This window comes from Scatophagus argus, chromosome 20 (genome assembly GCF_020382885.2).
Source record: "Scatophagus argus isolate fScaArg1 chromosome 20, fScaArg1.pri, whole genome shotgun sequence".
Taxonomy (NCBI): domain Eukaryota; kingdom Metazoa; phylum Chordata; class Actinopteri; family Scatophagidae; genus Scatophagus; species Scatophagus argus.
The window spans coordinates 16695619-16718928 of NC_058512.1; the positions used below are offsets into that span (position 1 = coordinate 16695619).

General features: G+C 38.9%; 2 protein-coding genes across 2 annotated transcripts; both read right to left on the bottom strand.

The window, feature by feature from the left end:
- Positions 1-60: 60 nt before the first annotated feature.
- On the bottom strand, positions 61-5301 carry LOC124051442 (coiled-coil domain-containing protein 152-like). Its single transcript, XM_046374817.1, has 8 exons — positions 4740-5301; positions 4209-4314; positions 3579-3647; positions 3323-3387; positions 2424-2559; positions 1933-2060; positions 1504-1611; positions 61-484 (listed from the first exon to the last, which is right to left on the bottom strand). Exons 1-8 carry the CDS (start codon positions 4800-4802, stop codon positions 356-358), a joined length of 804 nt encoding a protein of 267 aa, XP_046230773.1. The 5' UTR covers positions 4803-5301; the 3' UTR covers positions 61-355.
- A 136-nt stretch (positions 5302-5437) lies between these two features.
- Positions 5438-22673, bottom strand: ghrb (growth hormone receptor b). The gene is made up of 9 exons (XM_046374814.1): positions 22536-22673; positions 17813-17888; positions 12165-12300; positions 11712-11890; positions 10388-10566; positions 10053-10197; positions 8431-8521; positions 8110-8179; positions 5438-7769 (listed from the first exon to the last, which is right to left on the bottom strand). The coding sequence occupies exons 2-9, from the start codon at positions 17877-17879 to the stop codon at positions 6894-6896; spliced, it is 1743 nt and encodes a 580-aa protein (XP_046230770.1). The 5' UTR covers positions 17880-17888; positions 22536-22673; the 3' UTR covers positions 5438-6893.
- Between the last annotated feature and the right edge of the window lie 637 nt (positions 22674-23310).

Below are 23310 nucleotides of genomic sequence, written 5' to 3' on the forward strand. Positions count from 1 at the left end.
TTCTTTAATTTTTTGAATGAATGAATGAAACGAATGCCATCTGATTGACTCTGAAGTGCGTCTACGCCTCCCCCTCCCTCCCTCGCTCCCATTCAGGCGTCTCATTGGATTAAAGCCTTAGACTAGGAATATGGTCACCTGCAGGCAGAGCGGTGAAACTGCAAATCTAATCAAACAAAAAGCAGAACTGTAAAATAAATTCAATAGCTCTAAGGATCTGAATTTTGCTTCGACATGAAACTGAAATACAAATCTTAAAATGTCTAAACATTTTAGTCACTTGTGCTCCCCGGCACGTCGAGATTTGCACCCCCCGAGCGCTGACAGGTCAACAGCTTGTTAGCCTCCAAACAAGCTACAGCTTTCTTTTCTTCAGACGGCTGTCATTGAAGCCGCAGGCACGCTGGTTCTCTTCCAGCTCTTTGATTCTCTGACGCAGAGCCTCAATCTCCTTGTTCTTCTCCTCCTGGAAGAAGTGCAGCTTCTGAGGACACACATGCACAGTTAATCCACACACGCACACACACCAGAAAGAGACACATTTCTCAGAAGAGCACAACACAGCTGACAGTGATGTTGCACAAATACAACACCCACTAATTTTGAATTGATTCTTGTGAATGGCTGCACCAGATAAATCAGCCGTGCTTTCTAGGAACGTGTGCTATTAGACAGTCATTGGTTATCAAACTTATTATTATTATTATTCTATTAATCTCCATGTAGGAGCCATTTGTGAAGCAAAGCGTATACAGGACTGCTCCACACTGGTCCATTACGTGTCATCTTTGTGTTTGGGTCACTATAGGTCAGACCTTTTACTCTTTTACTCTAGTTTTTTGGGCGTTTTACTTGGCTGACAACAAAGCTGACCTGTGCTGACTGAAGCAAAGGCGGTGTGATTAATGCTGATGCAAAGACGTGAGAGGACACGAATTTGCGCTGGCCGACTTTGGACTAAGACATGTCCCTCAAGATGTATCAACTCCACTGAAATCACTTTGCACTTTCGCACTGTGTATTGCCGTTTGATGAGAAGAGACATCGGAGAAAATAAGTGTCACACGTGATAAATAATACACACATTTTTGTTGTGTACAGTGCTCGCCAGCTACAGCTCACATCTCTACAGTCAGCATATTGGCTTTGGGAGACTGCAGTACTCAAATCGAGGAGAGCAACATAAGGTGAAAATTAACTCTACATGTCCCCTTAGGCTACTTTCTTTCTCCCACTTTTTTCCAGCTGACGGTGCATGCGTGAGTAGCGTGATGTTACTTAGAGGGTGTTTACTCACAACTTGAGACATTCAGGTCAAATCTAAAGCAGTCGGCTCTGCTCTCAGCTGAGACTTGCATGTCAAAGGACACAAACTGACTAACTCAAACCATGCAGCAGAATCAAACACATGAAACATGTTCTTGCACACCAAAACCTTGAGTTGCAGGTACAGTTTACAATGAAAAACAGAAGATGTGAAAAGGTCCAGTGCGTGTTGCTCACCCTCTTGAAGACACTCTGTGGCAGAAGGCTGGAGCTGTGTTGTTGTTGTTGTTGTTGTTGCTGGCTCCACTGAGCTGTACTCTCAACTCTGGCTAACTTTGCACCAAACTGCCAAAACATACAAAGCAAAGAAAAACACCAACAGGCTTATAGAGAAGCTGAAACTGCTAACGACACCAAAGCAGAACTGTTCTTAATCTGTTAGACTTTTACTTTTTACAGAGCTTTTCTGAATATGTTCAAAAATGATACGAACAAGGTCACGCTGTCCACACATGAAAGTGCATTGCAACTGTTCCCTTCTGGAAACAACACCGTCTCATTTGAACGCTTAACCCTGCAGAACACCCATCATTGTCAACAGATTGTTTACAGATATTATTATTATCTTGTTTAATAATACTGTAGAAGGTAAAGTGTGACTTTAACCTCCATCTGTAACTTCAGGATCTCGCTCTGCTTCTCCCTCTCCTGCTGCTTCAGCTTCTTCTTCATGTCTTCCAGTTCCAGATCTTTTTTCTCCAGCAGCTTCTTTACTTCAGCACCTTTAGCTTCCACTGCAGGCACCAGCCAAATACAACAATTGGTCATTGTTTTGTTTGTCTTGCATTTTTGCCTTGTTCTATTTCTTTTCTGCTTCTCTGCTCTGATATCAAGACCACACTTTGAAGAATTGTTATTGGAAATCTCTCACAATGTCATTTTGATAAGAAAAAGTAGGAAATGCTCCACACTTTTTCCTACATTGCAACCACAAGTGTTAAATATAAAATACAGGACATATCTGGTCCACCTTCTGTGTCTTACATTAAGATTTTATGGCTGTATTTTGTACATGTATGATGTTAATATTCCATGAAACTTGTGAAACATCAACGCTGTCTCTGACTCAACGTACTGGGTGTTCTGAGAGGCCTTACACTGACTGAAACCCAGCCTGTGGGCGTCCTCCACCTCTCTGCTGCACTGCTGCCGTACAGTCTCCAGCTCCCTCTTGTGTCTCTCTCCTTCTGCTCTCATTTCACTGAGCAGCTGCTGCACCTCAGCCTCTCCATCCTAATGAGACAACACACATTCAGCACACGCCGCACCAGTGAGCCAAGCTGGAGGTCAAATTAATACTGGCAAACACTTGGAATGGTTACCTAGTTTTGAGATTCTGAAAGGCGTCACTAAGTTTTAAAATACTGGGTCAAACAGAGAGCCAGAGTTAAGAGTTACAGTCCCAAAAAACCTCGAAAGTGCTTGCAGCTATTGTTTTTTTCTTCAACTAGACAGAACAAGTATACAGATTTATATTAGCTTAGCAAATTACACATGAAAATGAATGGGACAGTTACACATGAGGTCTAAATTTCTACATTATTACAGCACTAACCTTAAAAATTATGAACTGAGACTAAGATTACATATCATCTGTAGCCACAAATCACACAAATAAATAACAAAGGAAGCAGATTTGCTCCTCTAGCTTTGATTGAAAATCAGCTGTACCATATTTTGGATTAAAATATAGATAGAAAATATTGGGAAATACAAAAATACATTTTATCATATGTAAATCAAATTAGTCATTTAAGAGTTTTAGTGTTTGTTTTTTAGTGTTTGCTTTTCCCATGCATTTTGGATGCAGGACAGTAATGATTACAGAGATGAAGAGTAAACTAAATGCAAATTGGATATTACAATAGATAAATAAATGTCTATGAACATTGCTAACATTCATATCATGATAAACAGAGAACATCATTTATGATTACATTATCTTCACTGCTGTTTTTATTTAATGTTGAATTGTGTCCACACCTGCAGTTCTTACCTGTGCTGTTCTCTCATTTTGTTGCTTCAGCTCAGCCATATCTTTCTTCAGTCTCTCATTCTCAACTACAACAGTTTCAGATTAGTCATATGATGGAAATCCTTACAAAGAATTCGGTCTGTAATTATACTTTGTGACAGGACTGGAATTTTGGATCCCAAATATAATGAGCGCTTAGGGTTGGCAGCATTTAACATGAGTGTTTTAAATATCCAGGAATTTTGTCTTTAAATGTCCAGTCGATCATTACTGTTACCTCTGAGGTTGCATTGCTCCTGCAGAGTCTGCTGTAGTTTGTTCACAGTAACAAGAAGACTGTTCCTCTCTGCAATGCATAGATGAATAAGAATGAGCAGCTTTTTATGTTTTCTTTATTGTTTTTAAGTGCCATACATATGAACTGATTCCAATATAAAACAAGTCATTGAGGGGCATAAAGTTTAAACAACCACTGAAATGTGGCGTGTTTCTGAATTATCTCAATTGCTGAACACTATTTCAAATAAAAACTCATCCATTTGGTATTTTTTAAATACTAAGTAAAGTAAAATCTAATATTGTATGTTCAAATAAAATTCAGCACTCTGATCATCTCACTCTTCCCATGAATCTAATCTGTCTCTTAATGCTGACCTACATGACAAAGTCTTCAAATCAGATTCCTTTATACATCAGTCTATCTAAAAAATCTGAACACATTTAATATTTCACTTCTTTATCTGAAAACTGAAGATGCCAGGTCAGAGAAACTGTCACTTGCCAAAATCACCAGCAGAGGGAGACATATAAAAATCAAAACAAGAACAAATAGGGGTCTTCAAGTTCAGAAAACACTGTAGTAAAAGAGTAAAATGTTTGATCTTTCAAATGGAAGGAGAAAACTCACCCTCAGTCAGACTTTTAGCCTTGGTCAGATAGAATTTCATGAGTCTGTCGGTTTCCTCCTGCATGATCTCCCACATGTTGTTTTTGCCATTAACCTCAGTAATTTTCTGTTGGATAAAAATAAGGTGGAAATACGCTGCAATTCAGACTTAAGACCTTTCTTTAATCTACAATGGCCCTCTCAAGGAGATATATCTAGGTAAAGCTGCTAATGCATTACTCAAGTACAGAATATTACTGGCAAATATTGTGGAAAGTATATTCGATAGATATCAGAGCACTGTTCAAGTTTTAGCTCTGTGTATATTTATTTATTTTATTCCAGTTACCGTTTATCATCGATGGGTTTGCCTATCAGTCTATAACAAAACAGATGTTAGAGGATAGTAGGTCTTGCTACAATCAAGAAGCATAGCAAAAGCATTAAGTGACTAACGTGAGCTAATGTTGAAACATAATCACATAAAGTGAAATGCTAGAGGCAGGCGTCCATAACTAATTAGCTATCAGTCAGTAAGTTAAGCTACCTCACCTGTTCCAGTTGAGTGAACTTCTCCATAAACGAGTCAAGATTAACACAGTTTAATTTTATCATTTTATAAGTAAGAGGACAACCAAAAGACTGTAAAGCGATAAAATTGGATTACTGCTTCTGTATCGTTAGACTTTCACTACATTAAGGCGATAAATAGCATATGTTCTTTAGCGTCTTACTAAAGTTACGTAGTTCACGCTAGCTTACGCCGTGCACGAGCTGGTTAACGCGGTGGTGTTTGGCTCGACCGGAAGTTGGAAGTGTCATTTATGCGTTTATTACCAAATACTGAGTAAGCCCACTAATATGTTATTTTAAGCATTTTTTTCCGGCTGTTCAGTGACTTTACGTTTTTGTTGCAGTCAATATTTTCCCCCAACATTTCAGAGAAAACTGTAGCTACATGTACATTTACATGTAATATGTCAGTAATTTATCAACCAGAAAGGGGTGCTACAATAATTAAAATGTTAATAGGCCTACATATTCAGTTTTACCTAAATGAAATTTTATTGTTGGACCTTTGTTTTCTAATTTGGTATTTTCCCAAGACAATGCTGCTACCAGTGGTTAATAATGAGTTGTACATGTTGTGCAGTATTACTGCACTCACCAGAATTCATGCAGTCATCTGTGCAGTCTTGCTTTCGGTGCTATGGAAAGCAAAAACTTGCTAAGATGAAGAACAAAGGTAAAAGTATCAAAGTTGTTTATTTTTAACACTTTGGGACAGTTAAAACACAATAACGGTACAAATTCAACACTGTTGCTGAGCATTCAACACACCATGTATCCCCAGCTTTTAATCTGCATTCAATTCACTGCTAACCACAAACCAGATGAAAAATAAAAACTTGTGTATTTCATACACTCAAATACTGACTGAGCATAAGACTGCCAAACTAAATTATTTTGTCTGTCAGTTTTGAAAACACTTAAGTTCTGAAGATGGATAAATTTTAAAATATAGTATGAGATGACCTCAAAGTAAGTTGAGCAATATTCTATAGCTTATGCTTTGTTTTACATTCTCTTCAGTTCATGTGTTGGCAATAAGACATTATGAACCCAATAAGTGTTAGAAAAAACAAAACAAAAAAACAATGGGTCACTTATTGGTTAAATAACATTTTCATTATGGCAACATTGGTCTGAAAGCCTGAAAAAGACTGAATGAAAACACAGCTATGAAATTTAAGGAACAAAAACATCTTGAAAAATCTTGAATTCATAAAAAGAGCTCAGAGAGTTGTACTTATAGCTGTACTTCACAAAGCATATCACTTACATATGACCTGATTTTATCAAAAAGCTACAAAATTTTGGGAATAAAACGTGACAGTAAAATGGGATGTACTCTCATTTAAAGTGAAAAATTTCATTTCGTCATTCATTAAAACTGAATGAAATGACTACCTATAATGTGTAATATGAAATGTATTACCCATAGTGACAAAACCATAGCTTTTAGCTCATAGCACCTAACGGCAGATGAGCAACAAACCGAGTGGGTGGAGCATTTAGCAGCTAAACCAGATATTTGTCTCAGGAGTTGATGAAGAACCAAACCAGAGTTTGAAGAACAATAAAAAGAGGACTTATATCCGCTGAACAAAAACATGACTTGAAAAGAATGACGGAATTTCACTGGATGTGTAAATGGCAACCAGTTGTTAAAATGTTAGCCGAAACAGTATCACTGCCCATGGGGTCAGTTTGCTGTTGAGTTCTCCTGGCCTTACGTGGCCAAAAATGTAACACTCATGGCTTTGGCAAAGATAGTTTTTGAGTAAGTAGAGTTGACTTGACTTGTTTTTTAGGTTTTAATTTCCAGCACCAGCTTATGTTGTTTGCCTGTGAAAGGTCTTTTTCCACCACTGCAGTAAAACACATTCTTCTGTGCGCTTCCTCCTTCATACCAAACTTCCAAGCAAGCTCATTTTATAGCTCTGTCAGATGGCGCAGTGGGCGGTCAGAGGAGGACGAGGAGGAGGAGGTGGTGGTGGAAAGACAGGCACAGATGCTCTTCGTCCCAGGCTATTTTAGGAGAGTTGACATTCAACAATCAACCTTGGAACCCTCAATAGTCAATCTTATGCTTATCTCTGCCTTTGATTGAATAGCTCAAACTTTGCACAGTTTACCACTGATCTATGGTGTGATGCTTCCCAAAAGGTCAGGGGTCAGGTAGCCGTCTGGTGTTGGCGTGGTCTTTGGGATTATCAGCTGAGGGGCAGGTGTTGAGTTTGGTGTCAGTAAGAGGCTGTTCTGTCTGTCAACACCCTCTACCAAGGTGTAGACAGGAGAAGGTGGAAGAGGGGGCATGGGGGTGGTATCTGATTCGTGGTAAGATGATGGGGATGGAAAAGAACTCAAGTCTCTTCCTGTCTGGCAGATATCACTCATGTCCGCCGTGGACAATCTTGGGCTCATTTTCCCCGCACTGAGCTCTGACATGTATCCACCATGATCTGGATTCACCACCAGGAGCTGAAACTCTTTCTTTTCTTTCTCCTTCTCCACCATGATGTCTTTCTCTGTGTCTTTACTAACTGCTTTCTCCCCCTCAGTCTGTTTCTCAGGTGACAGCAGCACATTGCCAGACCTCACCTCACTCACCTGTGTATATAGTGCCTCTCTGCCCAGTACTACAAAAGGAGGCTCCCCAGTGGCAGGGCTCTGGATTGGGGAGCTTGGCTCACAGGCTGCCGTGCAGGAAGTTTCATTATTGAGGATTTGATTTGGGATGATAGGATGGAAAGGTGAGGCTTCCTGGTCGCTGGGGAGATCTGGGTCACAGCAGCTGGCCCGGCCTGAGTCATCGTCTCTGAAGCCAATCGAGAGGGGAGTGCAGGTTGAGGACAGGGAGCGGTGCATGAGACAGTCCGTGTCCAGGTCTGTCAATCTGTCGCTCTGTTCCTCAATGTCCAGATCGATGAATTCCACCCAGGGGTCATTGTTGTACAGTTCTGGTCTCAGGTCAGGGGGTCCACCCAAGATGGATGTCAACTCCCTCAGGTTCCCATTCTGTAAGGTGAAAAAAAAGAGAGCTGATACACTCAAGAGGCCATGTTGGACGCTTCAGTGATAATTCTAGTTTATTAACTGAGTCTTATTTTCACAGCTTTGGCCATCATCTCTATCAGAAATATCACATGTTTGCTATCTGTTTGATTGCTGAGAACTGGGAGTGTGGGGATAAAGACATGTCAGACAGGTCAAGAAAGACAAAGGCAATCAGACAGGTTTTAAATAAACCTGCAATGAAAATGTCTTTCCTGTTTCAACTTTGACCTGTGCTGACCGTAGTGGTGTGAGCTGTTGGCTGAGCACACTTTTGACTTTAACTCAAAATAAAGTGCTATACCTTGAGCAGTTCGGGGTCAATTCCTCTTATTTTAGGTCCAGGAACAGGAGGCAAAAGAATAACCATCAATCTTATGAAGGAAAGAAGAAGAAAAATGTTAAATTTGATATAACACATGAATGAGTAAAGCAAAAAATGCATACAGGCATTGAGGAGCAGATATGCTGAATACCTGTATGTCAGTGTTAAAATCTTTCAATGATATCCCTGATAATAGAGACACTGAGGCAGCTTTTCAAGGTCAAGCAGCCCACACATTGGTCATTAAGCAGCGTACCCCTCGGTCCTACAAAGAAATCCTTATGGTTGTAAAATACTTACTTTTCCTGCTGCGATATGATGACCAACAGCAGGATGGCCACTAGACACAAGGCACCAAAGAGGAGCAAAGCCACCACTGGGAATCTTGACACTGGGAAAAGAAATATGCAAAAATGCACATGTATATCACAATCATCAAAACAAATAAGTGAATGCATGAAAAAAGGTTGTGTTTAGGTTTTGTGTTGACAAAATGTAAAAAAAATCACAGATTTCTGCCAGCCCAAATCCTATTTTTAGCACGTCCAGATTGATTTTACAATGTCTGGACAGCCAAAAACTAAGCAAAACAAAAAAAGTAAATGTGATTTATTTTAGAATCCGATCCAAACTAAATTTGGAGCTGGTCTGAAATGTGATTCTAATCACATTTCTACAGATGCATCTCAATCCAGAAGCTCTGGCCGTGCAGATCAGATTTTACTGTCTTTTGTGTCACTTGCAATGCAACACACAACAAAAATTCCACAGTGATGGGAGTGCATCGGAGCAGCTGGACAGAATCTAAGCTGCTAGTGGCAAAGTGACATGGAGCACAACACAACGTCTGTGGAAAACAAAAGAAACAAAAGAAAAACAAAAGACTGCTCTGTGACTTGACAGCATGATTGCTTTAAGGACTAAATGATAGATCTCCATTTCTCATCATTCCACGCTGGAAAGCCACGTCACCAGCACACATAGTTGATGATGCCTATGTCGTTACAACAGCAACCCACGCAGATAGGCTCTTGATATCTGGATACACAAAAAATTTACAAAAATTTAAGAAACAAATCCAATTTGCCTGCAGCTCGAACAAAGCCTCAGACAGAGTGTGCCTTATTTTACAGACATGATAGGACTGTTACAGAAAAAGTCACAGTGCTGACAAAATGTGAATTTTATCTCTCCAGTGCTGATGCCTTTATGTTAACCAGATAGTGTTCAGGCCAGACTTGAGCCATGTTAGAGGTGTTGCAGAAATGTTACTGAGATTACAGATGCGATCTGTGACATGTAAAAGTGACACTAACGGACTACTTTAAAATTCAGTACACACATCCATGATCCTCTCAGGGTGAACTGCAATCATATTGGTGGTGGTGCCCATATTTTGATTTATGACCAAATACCTGCAAAGCTAATGATATTGTCCTTAATCATGTAGGACTGTCTCCTTTGAGTTAATAAACGAGGTCCACCTTGTAAAATGAACTGCCAAAGGAAATATTTTTTATCGCAGCAGAACAGGACTCTTAAAAAAACCCACATAAATACTGAGGCATTTGTTTCTCTGCTTGTTTTCCAACAAGAACCTCCGGGGCTCATTGATGCAACATTACGTGCAATAAATCAACACACCATCATCCAAAATAGTCATCAGCAAATGCAACTGTTACATTTGCAGCTCTGCATATGGTTTGTCCAAGTGGTGGTGCCATACTGCAGCAGAAGCCATTATTTGGCTGCTGTTGGGTACATATAAGGAGCGTCAAACACTGTACTGCGTTATTTTCAATATTTCCTGTTTCAAACAGCGATTCAAGCTTCTGCCGTTCAGCTGCAACCTCCACAGGTTGAATATACAAATAAATATGTAATTATGCATCCTGCCTATAAACACTGCAGTAAGTACCTACCTTTAGATGGGATGTGGACAAATATCGATTCACTAAATTCTCCATACTCTTTCCCTCCGAACATTTTGCAACGGACCCGAACTTCATGATTGACATTAATTTGAAGTCCATAAAGGGAGCGGTGCGTGCTTTTCACAAGGTCAACCTGTGTTAAGAAAAATAAGGTACAAATGTACAAACAGTTCTTCAGAAAATAATAAAAACTTATCTACCAAAATCAATCAAGGCATATTAGAATCTTGGACTTTACTACGGTTAACACGCTGTAATACGATACTAAAATTTAATTTAGCTGAAGGTACAATTTTGCACACTAAAATTTAAAAGACACCCACCACTTCCCACACGTTCGAGCTGACGTCGCGGTACTGGACCTCATACTGCAGGGTCATCCATCCCATCTCCACATCTGCAGACTGAGGCGGCTTCCAGCTCAGCATGATGTCATAGTAAGTGCTGGTCACACTCATATTCAGCAGCGTCCAGTTCAGGCTGACGGGAGGATCTGGTTGTACTGCAAAATGGGAATTTTTTTTTCATCAGCAACTGAACAAGAATCTCAGTATCTTAAATTGTGAACTGTATTACTTCAGTTCACACACATGCATTAATGCATTCATTTGAAAATCTGTGGGTGGAGAAGGCAACTTAGTTGGAGTCAGGGAGCTCTCCACTGGACTGAATTAATGAATTTGTTACAACCACACTAATCCTTGTATCAAGTTCACTGCCCTTTACTGCCTCTTTAAAACTACATGGACAAAAGTAAGTGGGGGCTGCTGAACATTAAATCCATGTGTGATTAATGAGTGTGTCTCCACTGAGTGTGTCTCCACTGATGGGGGAAGTCTTTTCATAAGTTTTGCTCAGAGCCTGACTGTAGGGATCTTTTCCCTTTCAGCTATAAGATGCGATAAGATACAATTTTTAGAATTTAACAAGCAGATCATACATCAGACTACATCCAGAAGATGCATCAAAAGGATGCTGGCACGTAGAGCAGTGATAAGGTCACACTGGTTACTTTTTTCTTTTACTTAAGTCTCACCAAGTGAACAATGTTTGAGTGCTGCTTGAACAGAAATGGATGGAAAAGTATTTGCGCACCAGCGGCCTTAATGCGTGTCACAGGGATGAAAATTAACGTCATGATTCCATCACAGAGTTGGACCAATAAATAAATACCTACACCTAAAACTACAGAGTTGTTTGACAGAGGAGTCTAAGCTGATTATACCCTTTTCCGTTTAAGACAAAATCCAGATGTTAGTGGGTTTTTGTCCAAAGTGAAAGTATTAGTCACGTCCATCACTGGTGTTGGATGATAAGGCCTGGCTGGCAGTTGTGCATTCCAGTTCATTCAGAAAATTGTCTTCCCCAAACTGTTACCAAAAATTTGGAAGCACACTATTATCTAAAATATCATTGTAAACTGTTGCATTCTGATTTCCTTTCACTGAAACAGGACATAACACAACAATACAACAGTGTACAGGGTGGCCATATTGTGCCATTTTATCTTTACCTAGGTCTTCACTCTACAAACCTTTTTTTAACCTATGTTTCTGTTGCTTTCTGTCACAGATTCAGCAAAATATTGGCATAAAGGCTAATTCATCACATAAATAAGGCAGGTGGGCTGTGAAGCGGTAAACTCACCGATGTCTTGAACATGGAAGTGGCTCTCATCATAGAGGGTGGCTAAATCCCTCGAGCGGAGCTGGACTCTGTAAGATGTCCAGATTACTGTGTGGTTCTCACTGAAGAAGCACTCGTTTGGCCTGTCTGTGCTGTAGAGAGGACACTCACTCCACTCTTCAGGAGGAGCATGGGGGGGTCTGCAGGTGGAATAAGGACAAGCTGTTATCATGAACTACACAACAAAGACAGTAGCAGGGCTCAAAGTATAAAGTTTGCCTTAAGGTAAAGCAGTTCAATTCAGTTCAACTGTTCTTCTTCAACATTTAAATCGGATGAATAACAACACTGCATAAATGCATGTTGGTTCAATAGGCTCTGTTTCTTCTCTGTCTCTTTTTTATCCATTAACCTGATTTCCTTGAAAGCACGGGAAGACCACATATTTCCATTCATTCAAGTTTTTCCCCTTACTTTTTATTAATGTAGAATAAGCGGAGATCTCCCGGCTTGGAGAGGCTTTGGAAAGAGCCAACATTCCATCTGCAGTGGAAAGTCTCCATGTTGGCAGAGACACAGCCAGTGAGGTGGGGGTATTTCTGGGAGATCACTGTAGGCAAACAAAGAAAGAGGAAGACAATTACATTTCTAATTATTTTTCATACTATGAAGTTCTGTTTTGCCTTATTTGCTGCAACACTTATGACTCATCACAGCCTCTTTGGGGGTGGCTGCTCTGCACTTCAGGGGCAAACTCCAGTGAGCAGCTGCTGGTTGAATATCTGCTTTTTCCTAGAAAACATTTTTACTGCTCTTCAAGTGAAAGCTGTGGCTGGGGCGTGCGCTGACATAGCTGTCGCAAAATAAGCTATTTGCTCTCTCTGTACCCAGAAACGCAGTTGCGTACATGTCTGTGCTGAAACCCACCAACCACACCACCATGGCTAAAAGCTGTTGTGTCACATTTTGTATATCAGACAATACTGACAACCAAAAAAAAAAAAGAAAGTTAACAATTTGGTTTACCTGTTTCTTGATAACTTGTCAGTCATCAAGTTGTGTTATGGATAACGTAGTAAACAGGTTTTGACAATATTATGATTTATCAGTACTGTCTATGTCTTTAACATCCATTTTGTAGGACTTTAGGGGATTAGGGGAAATGGAATATCGTGTTCATAAGTATGTTTTCAATAGTGCATAATCATCTGAAACTAACCTTGAGTTTGTAGACTATCGATATCAGCAAAATTACTGTATACATGTAAAGCCAAAATAACCTTAACTTGAGGTACACTTACTCTCCATTTCAAGAGCTCCTCACAGTCTTCAGAAATGAATATGATTTGCTTACAAAACTATCTGCATGACCAGTTATTGTGAAATGTTTAACATTGAAGAACTGGCCCTGTACACGGTGCTTTCTTTTTAACATTCCGTTTAGCAAACACTGCTGATTGTACTACCGAGAGGTTATGTTGATCAGTGATTCTGGGGACAGCAGCAGCAGTCAGCTGAGCACATCAACATTTCAGACACAAGCCCAGGCTGGCTGAGTACCGAGAAGCGTGAGGACAAAATGGCTCCTTTACTGCTGAGCGGTAGCACACAGCAGATAATGAATACCTCTGGCCTGCTCAGGGTGCTTCAGGGAAGGGAAGCCTGGGGTTAAAAATAACTTGTTTACCAGATCCTCGACCCCTCCTTGGAACTGTGCTTAGCTCAGGATTAAGAGAAAAATCAATTTGACACTCAGCTATGCAGAGCATTTTTGTGGCTCACGTCATCATGACATATGAGGCCGTGTGGATGGACTGTAAGCTGTGTATTTCTGTGAGACACCATGGACCATGTGTGCCGTGTTGTTTTATTATATTTTATGGGAAAGTGTGATTATTGCATGGATTATTTTATGTGGAAACATCTTTTTAAACTGAGTGCAATATAAAGCACAGGGGTTTGCACCCTTAGCCCAGGTTTAGGCAACTAAAGCACTATGATTAAGGGAAGTATTGTGATTTTGGTCAGGTTTTTACCGACATAATGTTGATAAAAAAAAGGTGGCAATACATTCTGCTATCAACATAATTACAAGTAGACAGGGTTAATCGCAGAGATATGGGAGTTTAGTCAACTAGTCATTTAAATGTTGCTACCCCTGCTAGTCAACACCAGAAATGCTATGGTTATTGGGGGGGACAGGTGTTGCTGGAATGAGGAACACAAATAGCTTCTGAGTGCTAGACTCTGCAAAAGCTGCATTGTTGATTTGCATTGTTGCATTATTGCATTGTTATTTAGCTGCATGGATATTTACGGACAATAGTTATGATTCTTGCAGGTAACACATTAAAGATAAGAGACAATGATAAATAATAATTCCATGATCAAGTCAAGAGGCAGAAATTGGACTCTGTTGCCCTTCTTGAATTCAATTATTAGCCTGTCTGTGCAGCCTCTCAGTGGTTTTATGTTTACACTTAGCCACTACAGTACACATTTAAATTACATGCTGACATACTTTACGCTGAAACATCATGTCTTTCTCTTCAAGTGTTGTTTTATAAAAAAATGAGCATCCATTACTCATGTTAACAACATGGTTAACTTGGGTGTCTAAGACACCCAAGTCCTTCATTATTGAAGGATATGATTCATGGTTTTAAATGGTCCTTATATAGACAACATTTAACCTCATGTGCTCAATTTTGAAGTTTTCTCAATTGTGAAAAACTCAATTTTCCTTATCAATTTTGACTGTTAAATTTTCCAATATTATAATATGTGCAATTGGTTGACAGGAATGTAATCTACAACAGTTTTATTAACTGTTCTTATTTCCTGCTTTAAATGGTCTTTTATGATAGTAAATCTGATGAAAGCAGAATAGTGGTGAATGTTTGAATGTATTTTTGGATTTATATTCTGATGACAATGCATGAGAACTTTCAAGTGAAACTGTGACTTTTACCTGTGAGTATTTTTGCTTTGTAGTTTTGCTACTTTTAACTATGGAATCCTAATATGTCTTCCACCAGTGAGTGCAAGTGAGAAAGGTATTTAAAGATAACAAAAAGGAAAAAAATGGATTGCTCTATGATGCCTCATTCACCTTAACATACACAGACTGTGCATGTCTTATTGGCAGACAGTATGGTTAGAATAACTAGTTCAACTTGCAGACTGATAGGCTTCATTTTTATGCTTGGGCGCTTGTCACAGTCATTGCTCCTGTGTTTGCTCAGCAGCTGCCAGGCAGAGTTCACTTCTAGTTTGTGCAAACATGGGAGCAACAGATGTAGAGCACTTTCTGAACACAGTCAGCAGAGCCGCAAAACACAGCAACAATTTTCAAGACAGTAATATCAAACCATAATTTCATTACGAAACTCCTCTTTCTGAGGCAAGCTGCCATGACCCTTCGAGGTAAACATGTTTACAGCATAATTTTTCTCAGAGTGCTGACAGCACAGTCTATTTCAGGCTGAAACAAAACATCCTCGCTCAATCTGTTTTGATAAGGGCAGATGTGTTTCCTTTTAGCTGTGATTTAAAAGATTGCAGGAAAAAGCTGCTAGAATTAATTTCCTTTACAGGACTCAGTCACACCTTCAGCAGATCCCATAAATTATTAGACAGAACACTGCTCATTGTTGTTCTTTGTTTATACAACTTCTTGATGATAATTAATGTGTGATTTCCAATCACAGCATCTATTAACATGTGCACAGTGTGTTCGTGGGAAGCCCTTATTTATGTCTTTCCTATGAGCACACAGGGCAAACGGTTATTTTGAAAGTCACATGTTCACACATCAATCAGTGCACTCTCAGGGGGGAAATACCTCATCCTCCGCATTTAGATAAGTCATTTCCTTCCTTGGCTAATGACCACAATGCTCTCATCAGTGATTACTTAACATTTTACTAACCTAACAAGCTCTATGGGCACAACATGTATGCTATAGTGAATACTGTTAATATAACCTCTGCAATCAAGAAACATAATTACATTAAGAAACCAATGTAAAGCAGCTCCTTAGGTGGTGAGGAGGACAAAACACTTGTTCACCTCTATAGGGGCCATTCAGTTTCTAGAAGTAGAGGCAGCTGGTGCCCAAATAGAGCTGAGAAGTGAGAGGAGTTATTTTGGGTAACAGTGTTTCTTCAAGCAAAAGTCTCCAGTCTTTCTCTCATAGAAAACACATAAGGTTTCAATAGACATTTAATTCTGTTTGTTAAAATAAATATACAAAACATGAGCAACAGGGTGTCTGTTTTTTTTCTTTTGATAGAAAGTCAAAGCCTGCCTACAAATGTGAAGGAGGTGCAAATATCCAACATCCAATCATGCATAAAACCCTGTTGCATGCTTCACTGTCAAGCTAAAGCTACAGATTAAACTTTGTAAAATCCTGAATATAAACGATTCAGCAGCTTAGAGGTGTAATATGTAAAGATTACATATTTAAATGTCTAAAAATGACTGAACCTTTGTTTTATATTTTATGGAGTTGAGCACTTACATTATGGAAATGTTTCCAACTGTGTTCAAACTAAGAAAAATCTGTAATTTTATTCAAGTTGGTCACACGTCACTGTAGCCTGTCACTAATCCAAGAGAGATTCAGAGAGTGAAGGAAGGAAGTGGAAACATAACGTGAACAACACTTTGATGACACATGGCCTCATCTGTGAACATTTCTGCAGAAGTCACGTCAGATAATTTTCACTGGCAATGGTGGTCTTTTGTTTTGTTTTGATTGCAAATAATTTTTTTGGAGGAAAAACAAGCTTCAAAATTTTAATTATCTAATTTGGGCCAAAGTTCCTAAACTAATCATTTCATTAAGCTAACCATTCCCCTGGCTACAAATGGCTTTATTAAGTACTTGAAGTTACAAATGGCTCTTTGGGATGACACTGAGTAGATAAGTAGCTAAGCAGCAGCCTGTTCGTGTATGGAGGGACTGAAGGAGAGCGCCACAGTGGACAAGGTCGTTTATTTTGTTAGCAGTAAGCACTTCACCCTGAGTGCCTTAGGTGTTTTCTTATAATTAAGTTTAATTTATTTTAACCTCATTCCTGATAATATAAAACATACAATTTAAGTATGAAGCTGTTTCTCCCACAGGGTAAGAAGTCATTCAACCACAAGAGAGAAGTTAGTGATGCAGTCAAAATCTGAGACGAAGACAACAATTCAAAAATCTGCAGTTTGCTTGAAGTTGTCAAACTTGCTACCAAGTCTGCATGAAATACTATTCTTAGTAGAGGTGCTATGAATTCAGTTTATCACCAGGTTGTTAGCTCTCACTCCCACATTATGCTACAGTGGGAAAACATGGCTGTCAGAATACAGCAGCCTTGTTCATTTCCACATAAAGAAATGAAACAAAAACACGAGTACAAGTAAGTAGAAGGGGAAGAGGAATAGGGGGAAACAAGTCCTCCGTCCACACGTCGGCCAAGTTACTGAGAGTGTTATGTAACCACAGAGAGCACAGGCTGTCCATGTATAGGCTAATTTTAATGCTAAGTGCAAACCTAGTTTATATCTGTGGATAAAACATGACCCATGTATGCAAATACAGTCTTTCCGCTGCATGCGGATCTGTTTTGCAAAAGGGGGGCCTCTATGTACTAAACAGCTTCCCATTGTTCAGCAGTGGAGTACACCCTGCTCTCCAAAATTCCTGGGAAGCCACTTCACTAGAAATCTGCTGGTCGTTCCATGTGGCTCTCTGTGGAGGGCTTTGCTGTTGTGCAATGTGTTTCAAATTCATTTGAACGCCAAAACAGCACAATAACTACTGCAATGAGATTTGTTTCCATATTGTACTGCAGCTCATTAAAGACATGTTTGTCTCAATAATTTGTTCCATCTGTTGTGGAATTTTTGATTGAAAGCCAAATTGATCAACAAGACTTGAAAATCTGGGCTTCATAAGACACCAGATTGCACAGAAGACATAATCAACAAGTATAAATGCTGCAAATAACACAATGTTCTTATGTGAATCACAATTTGTCTCACATTTCCCAAATTCTAATCTGCTTTAGGCTATGCAAGTAAACTTCAGACAGTGGTTACCAAATAAAAATCAATATTGAAAAACATACCTTGGTCAGTGGTTGAAGCAGTGAAGATGTGGAGGAAGAAGAAGAGCATAATGTGAGCTGCAGCCATGCTGTTGAACTGTGGAGAAAATATGAGGTGAATGTTAGTTTCTCAGTGCAGTCCACCCAGCTGAACCACAACACATGAAGGTCCAGCCCACTCACAAAAAAGGAGACATGGGTACACCCATGATAAAACTGTGTAGAGCCGCGGCACAGTAACATGCTTTAGGTAAATGTATGCCTCAAATTATTTAATGCTTCAGTGTGTATACATATCAGCTTATCTATAAAGTCATTCAGTATCCTAATGTTCTTCAGGATGAACTCTGTTCCCACTTTGCAAATATTTTGTTACATACTTAACATTTGAACATGACTAAACTAACTAGATCCTTTTGCCTTCAATACCTTTTATTCTTAAGTTCTTTGGGCTTTGATTCAGGCACGTTAGATTCGACCTTTACATGCACAATCACACATTTGGCTATTTATTAATATTATTATTTGAATTAGCTGATACCTGCTTGTAGTTTTTAAACTTTTCTTAAACTTCCATGCTCACATGTACAAATGACAATAAATCCTTTAAGGACTTCAGGCTTTCAGATATTTCTATCACTTATGCTTCAACTATATTATATAGACAAAAGTACTGGGCCACCGGACCATTACACCAAGACTTTAATAACATCACATTCTAAATACACAGACAGCTTTGCAGCTGTAACAGCTTCCATTCTTCTGTGAAGGCTTTCCACAAGATTTTGGAGTGATTCTGTGGGAGTTTTTGTCCATTTATGGAGTAGAGCATTTGTGAAGTCAAGCACTGATGTTGGACCAAAAGGCCTGGCTCACAATCTCTGTTCCAGTTCATCCCAAAGGTGTTTGATGTGGTTAAGGTCAGGGCTCTGTGTGGGTCAGTCAAGTTCTTCCACACCAAACTCATCCAACATGGACTTTGCTTTGTGCACTGGGACACAGTCATGCCGGAATAGAAAAGAGCCTTCCCCAAACTGTTGCCACAAAGTTGGAAGCATAGCATTGTCCAAAATGTCTTGGTATGCTGAAGCATTAAGATTTCCCTTCACTGGAAGTAAGGGGCCAAACCCAACCCCTGAAAAACAGCCACATAAAGAGGTGTGTCTGAATACTTTTGTCCTTATAGTGTAATTCCATTCATTGCTTTCACTTCATGCTTACTTATTTGCACTTCAACCACTATTTTTACATTTTTACATTTTTACATTCCAGCATAATTTGGTGCTTAAATGTAGACGTGAAGATTCAACTCTTTTAAACCCTTCAGTTTTAGCTACCAATTCGACTTCTTTCAGAAATCTTCCTTCATTTTTCGCACTTGAAACACCTGACACTCATCCATCTCCATTATCACGCTGACTCCAACAAACATTTCAGCCCCTTCCACTGCCCACCTTTTACGTTTTATTCTCGTCTAAAATATCAAGGACTTCATTCAGTGCTCCAGAACTTAGCTGAGCACTGTCCTTTTAGCTGAAGCTTCCAGTTCAAGTGCCACTTTAACTCATTTCAACAGTTCTATTCAAACTGACACTACAGCATATCTGAGTGCTTCACCTGATGATACAACTTAATTCACTCTAGTATTATTATTATTATTATAATCATTATTAATATTATCATCGTCGTCTTGTGATTTGATTGAAGTCTAAACTGCATTTTTAGACTTGTCTAGTGTTTCTTATTTGCTTCCATGGTTTCTGAAATTACATAAAAAAATAAAATAATGAAAAACATCCAGGTAATGAGTCATAGTATACGACACTTACAGAACAGCCGGGAGGACCAGCAGGTCTAAATCAGAATGCGAGCATGTTTTATTCATTACACTCTTCGTGGTATTCACATTGTTTATCCTTCCTGGAGAGGCAAAACAGTAAACTGTTTTGTTTTAAAAGTGACATCCATCTTCTGCCAACAGTGCTGGCTTCCTGAATGCCATCCATACTACATTCTGCTGATTTATCATTTAAAATACCCTTTAAAATATTTATAATCTTTATATATTTCTTGGTTTTATCTGTAATTTCCCAGCCTGGGATCAATAAAGTATATCTATCTATCTATCTAATCTATTTTGTGATGCCTCCTTGCTCAGATATAAATTTCAATGTCATTTTCAGAGTTTGATGACTACTTAACACCAGTCCGATTGCTTGCTTTATGATTACCTCACAGCTTAAATCTGAGGTGAATGAATGTGATCAGTGTGGATTTTCGGCTCGGATGCTTGATAGGTATCGCACTGGACTGAAATGAAGGAACCTTTATAGGGAAGCAACCTCTGGCTGGTTTAAGTTTATCATGTGAGTTTATTGAGCTGTTGGTGTCATACTCACTTACACCTCATGAATTTAGGGAAGTTTATCTATATTTGTGAAACAAACACATTTAGTGTGTGTGACAGCTGAAATGCACTCAACCCTACACTGTGCACATACGTATATTGGCATACATAGAATCATATAGTGTATTCATGATTTACTGGTCATGTTTATGGTTTTACTTTTCATGCTCAGTCACATAATCTCCTCTTTTCCTCTCCTGACCTCCCGACACTGATGTGTGTTCTTAAGCTTTGGCAGAGTCTCCGGTCTGCTTAGTTCAGCATCATTGTTATTAGTTAGCACAGCTCCATGTTGCAGTGCAATTGAAGACATGCTGTGTCTTCATAGTTTACCATATCATACTTGATGCGACATATAGGACTGCGTATTTGGAACGAATCTGGCAATACATTTTGCATCACAATACTGGAACTATTAAGATAAGATAATCCTTTATTAGTCCCATGACTGGGAAATTACAGTGTTACAACAGCAAACAGGATGTAGACGGTGCAAAGCAAGCAAAGATAATCCATATAGTGCAGTACCATAAGCAAGGCCACGTGTTGTCTCCTGTGTTCTGTGTTTAAAGTAGAGAAATGTAGTTACTTCTTAATGTCTCAAATGTTGGTATGTTGGAGTGTAAGAGTCAAATAGCTGACAGACAACAACACCGTTTTAACACAACACAAAACGAACCAACGCCATAAATGAATACTGTGTTTTTGAGAATCGATACAGTGTCATAAAACACAACATCATGTGTATGAATATTTTCCGACACAATGAGTGACATACACAAGATGCTCCCTGAACACTTCATATGTAGCGGCTCCTGAGCCTTGCTAACCTATTACAAAAATATTGTACTCAGTATTGGTATATATGAATCATATTTGTCATAGAATTAGGGATTTGTTTAAATCCCAAATTATTTTTTTGTTTGCAAAAAAAATAAATAAATAAAAATCAAGGTTTCTATATTGATGTGTTGATAAGATTGATGCACCATTGAGTTAATATAAAACATAATAAAACATAATGTTTCTTTCATTATCATTATCACTCTTTGTCACAACTCTACAGTAGCCACATGTGAAAGTTACTTGCTAATAAATAAGTGTTTATTTAAATTAGAATAAGTTGTGATTGAATCCAATGATTTGTGTTGGGTTAAGGTTAGACTAAACACCTTAAAATTTTTCAATATTATTCCATGTGTGTAATGCCAGGGCAACAAGTGATAATGGCAATGTTCATTTTCACCAACATGGACTCTTCTGCGGTCACAGCATTATGACTTTCTAATCTCTGTTTACCACCGCACACAGCTGAGAGCAGAAAAGCTCTGACACTCTGGGATTTCTCATGCTGATAAGACGGACCAACAGGCTAAACTATCCTCTCAGCTACACCTGGCACAAACCACAGGTATGGGCTCCACAAACTCAAGGTCATCGAGTTAAGGGAAACCATTTAGTCCTTATTTTCTGATACAGAAAACTCACGCACTTTATTTCCCAGTTCACAGTTGTAGATAGTAGGAGTTTCAAAAGTATTAAAGCTTCAGTACTGCATAGATATTACTCCAAATATGGTCTGGTTGTTAATTTTAAAAAAGACAAAGTGTGCCTAGGACTTTTGTTGTCTCTTTGCTATTGTAAAAAATAAGTGTAGAGTATCATTTGCTCATACTTGCATTGTACAAGTTTAAAATGTGACAACAGCGCCAACCTTAGCAGAGAAGGTAGTGGGAGGTTTATGAGATTTGTACGCTGCATCATAAGAAAAATAATATTTTGGCTATAATCTTGAAATGCAGTGTATAACAGCTATCAAAAAGAATATTAATAGTAAAATTTATATTTTTATGGCTGCACCATAAAAATGATTTGCATTAGTGATAATCTACCATTTGAGTAATTGGTTCATTACTTATTCAATAAAATATTAGAAAATAGTGGAAAAAAATATCTTCTACTGCAAAATGAAGTCCTTTCAAATGTCTGAACTTTTTCCTTCAAAGGAGTTTCAGTTTAATGCCATCTCCAGTTTGTTTTTCAAGCGCTTGGTTGTGGATCAGACACGTTTCTCGTGTGTGCACTGTCACACAAGTATTTAAACACACACACACACACACACACACACACACAGAAAGAAAAAGCTTAATGCTCGGACACGACAACATACAACAAGAAATACAAGGCTGATAATGTTAAACTGTCTTCACTTGATATAAGACATTTCAGTTCCGGCTTATTTAAGAGTTAAACTCTTTAACATGACATACTGTACAGTTTCCATACAGCTGCATAAACACGCATGAACATGCAGGACGGACATGAGAACCAGCTCACCGCTCACAGCAGTCTGCTCGCTGCCCTACACGTCTCTTCTCCGTAAAAACAGCAACAACTGAGAAAACTCTCTCACACACACAGCGAAGTCCAAACGGCGGATACCGTCTGAAGACCTAACGTGAACGTGTTTAACTCAACACGACGCAGGACGGTAATGCTGTCGAAGAAACGCTCCCAGACTGACTGCCCGACGGTGTTTGTGTTTGGAGCCGCAGCAGCCGCAGCAGCAGCAGCTGTGCGGGCGCCATCTGTCGGTACAGTCTGGCTACAGCAGGTAAACAAACTGCAGCTCTCTGACCGACAGTCCTGGGAAGTACCTAAGTAGTAATGTTGTGTAGTAGCAGTAGTGCTCAAAGAAAAATCTGGGTGATAGCGTGTGGAAAATAGGGTGTTTGAAATCAGCTCCACATTAATATTAATGTTGTAATAATAATAATCACTGGACAATTCTGCTGCCTCATAAATATCTTTACTATTGATACTTTGGCATTTTTATTGCTAATATTTTTTATATATTTTCATAGATATTTTATAAATTCATTTTTCTAGATATGTAGAACTTAATATTTCAGTGTCATAATGCTACTTTTACTTAAGTACTAGATCTAATTACTTCTTCTACCATAAAAATAGACAAGAAGAAGTCAGCAGGGTTGTAGACACACATGGGAAAACAAAGGGGGGAAAAACAGCCATCAGACCCAGACAAAAACAAAGTCATTTATCAAAAATGTATTCTGATTTGCTGTGCAATATAAGATATATTATATTA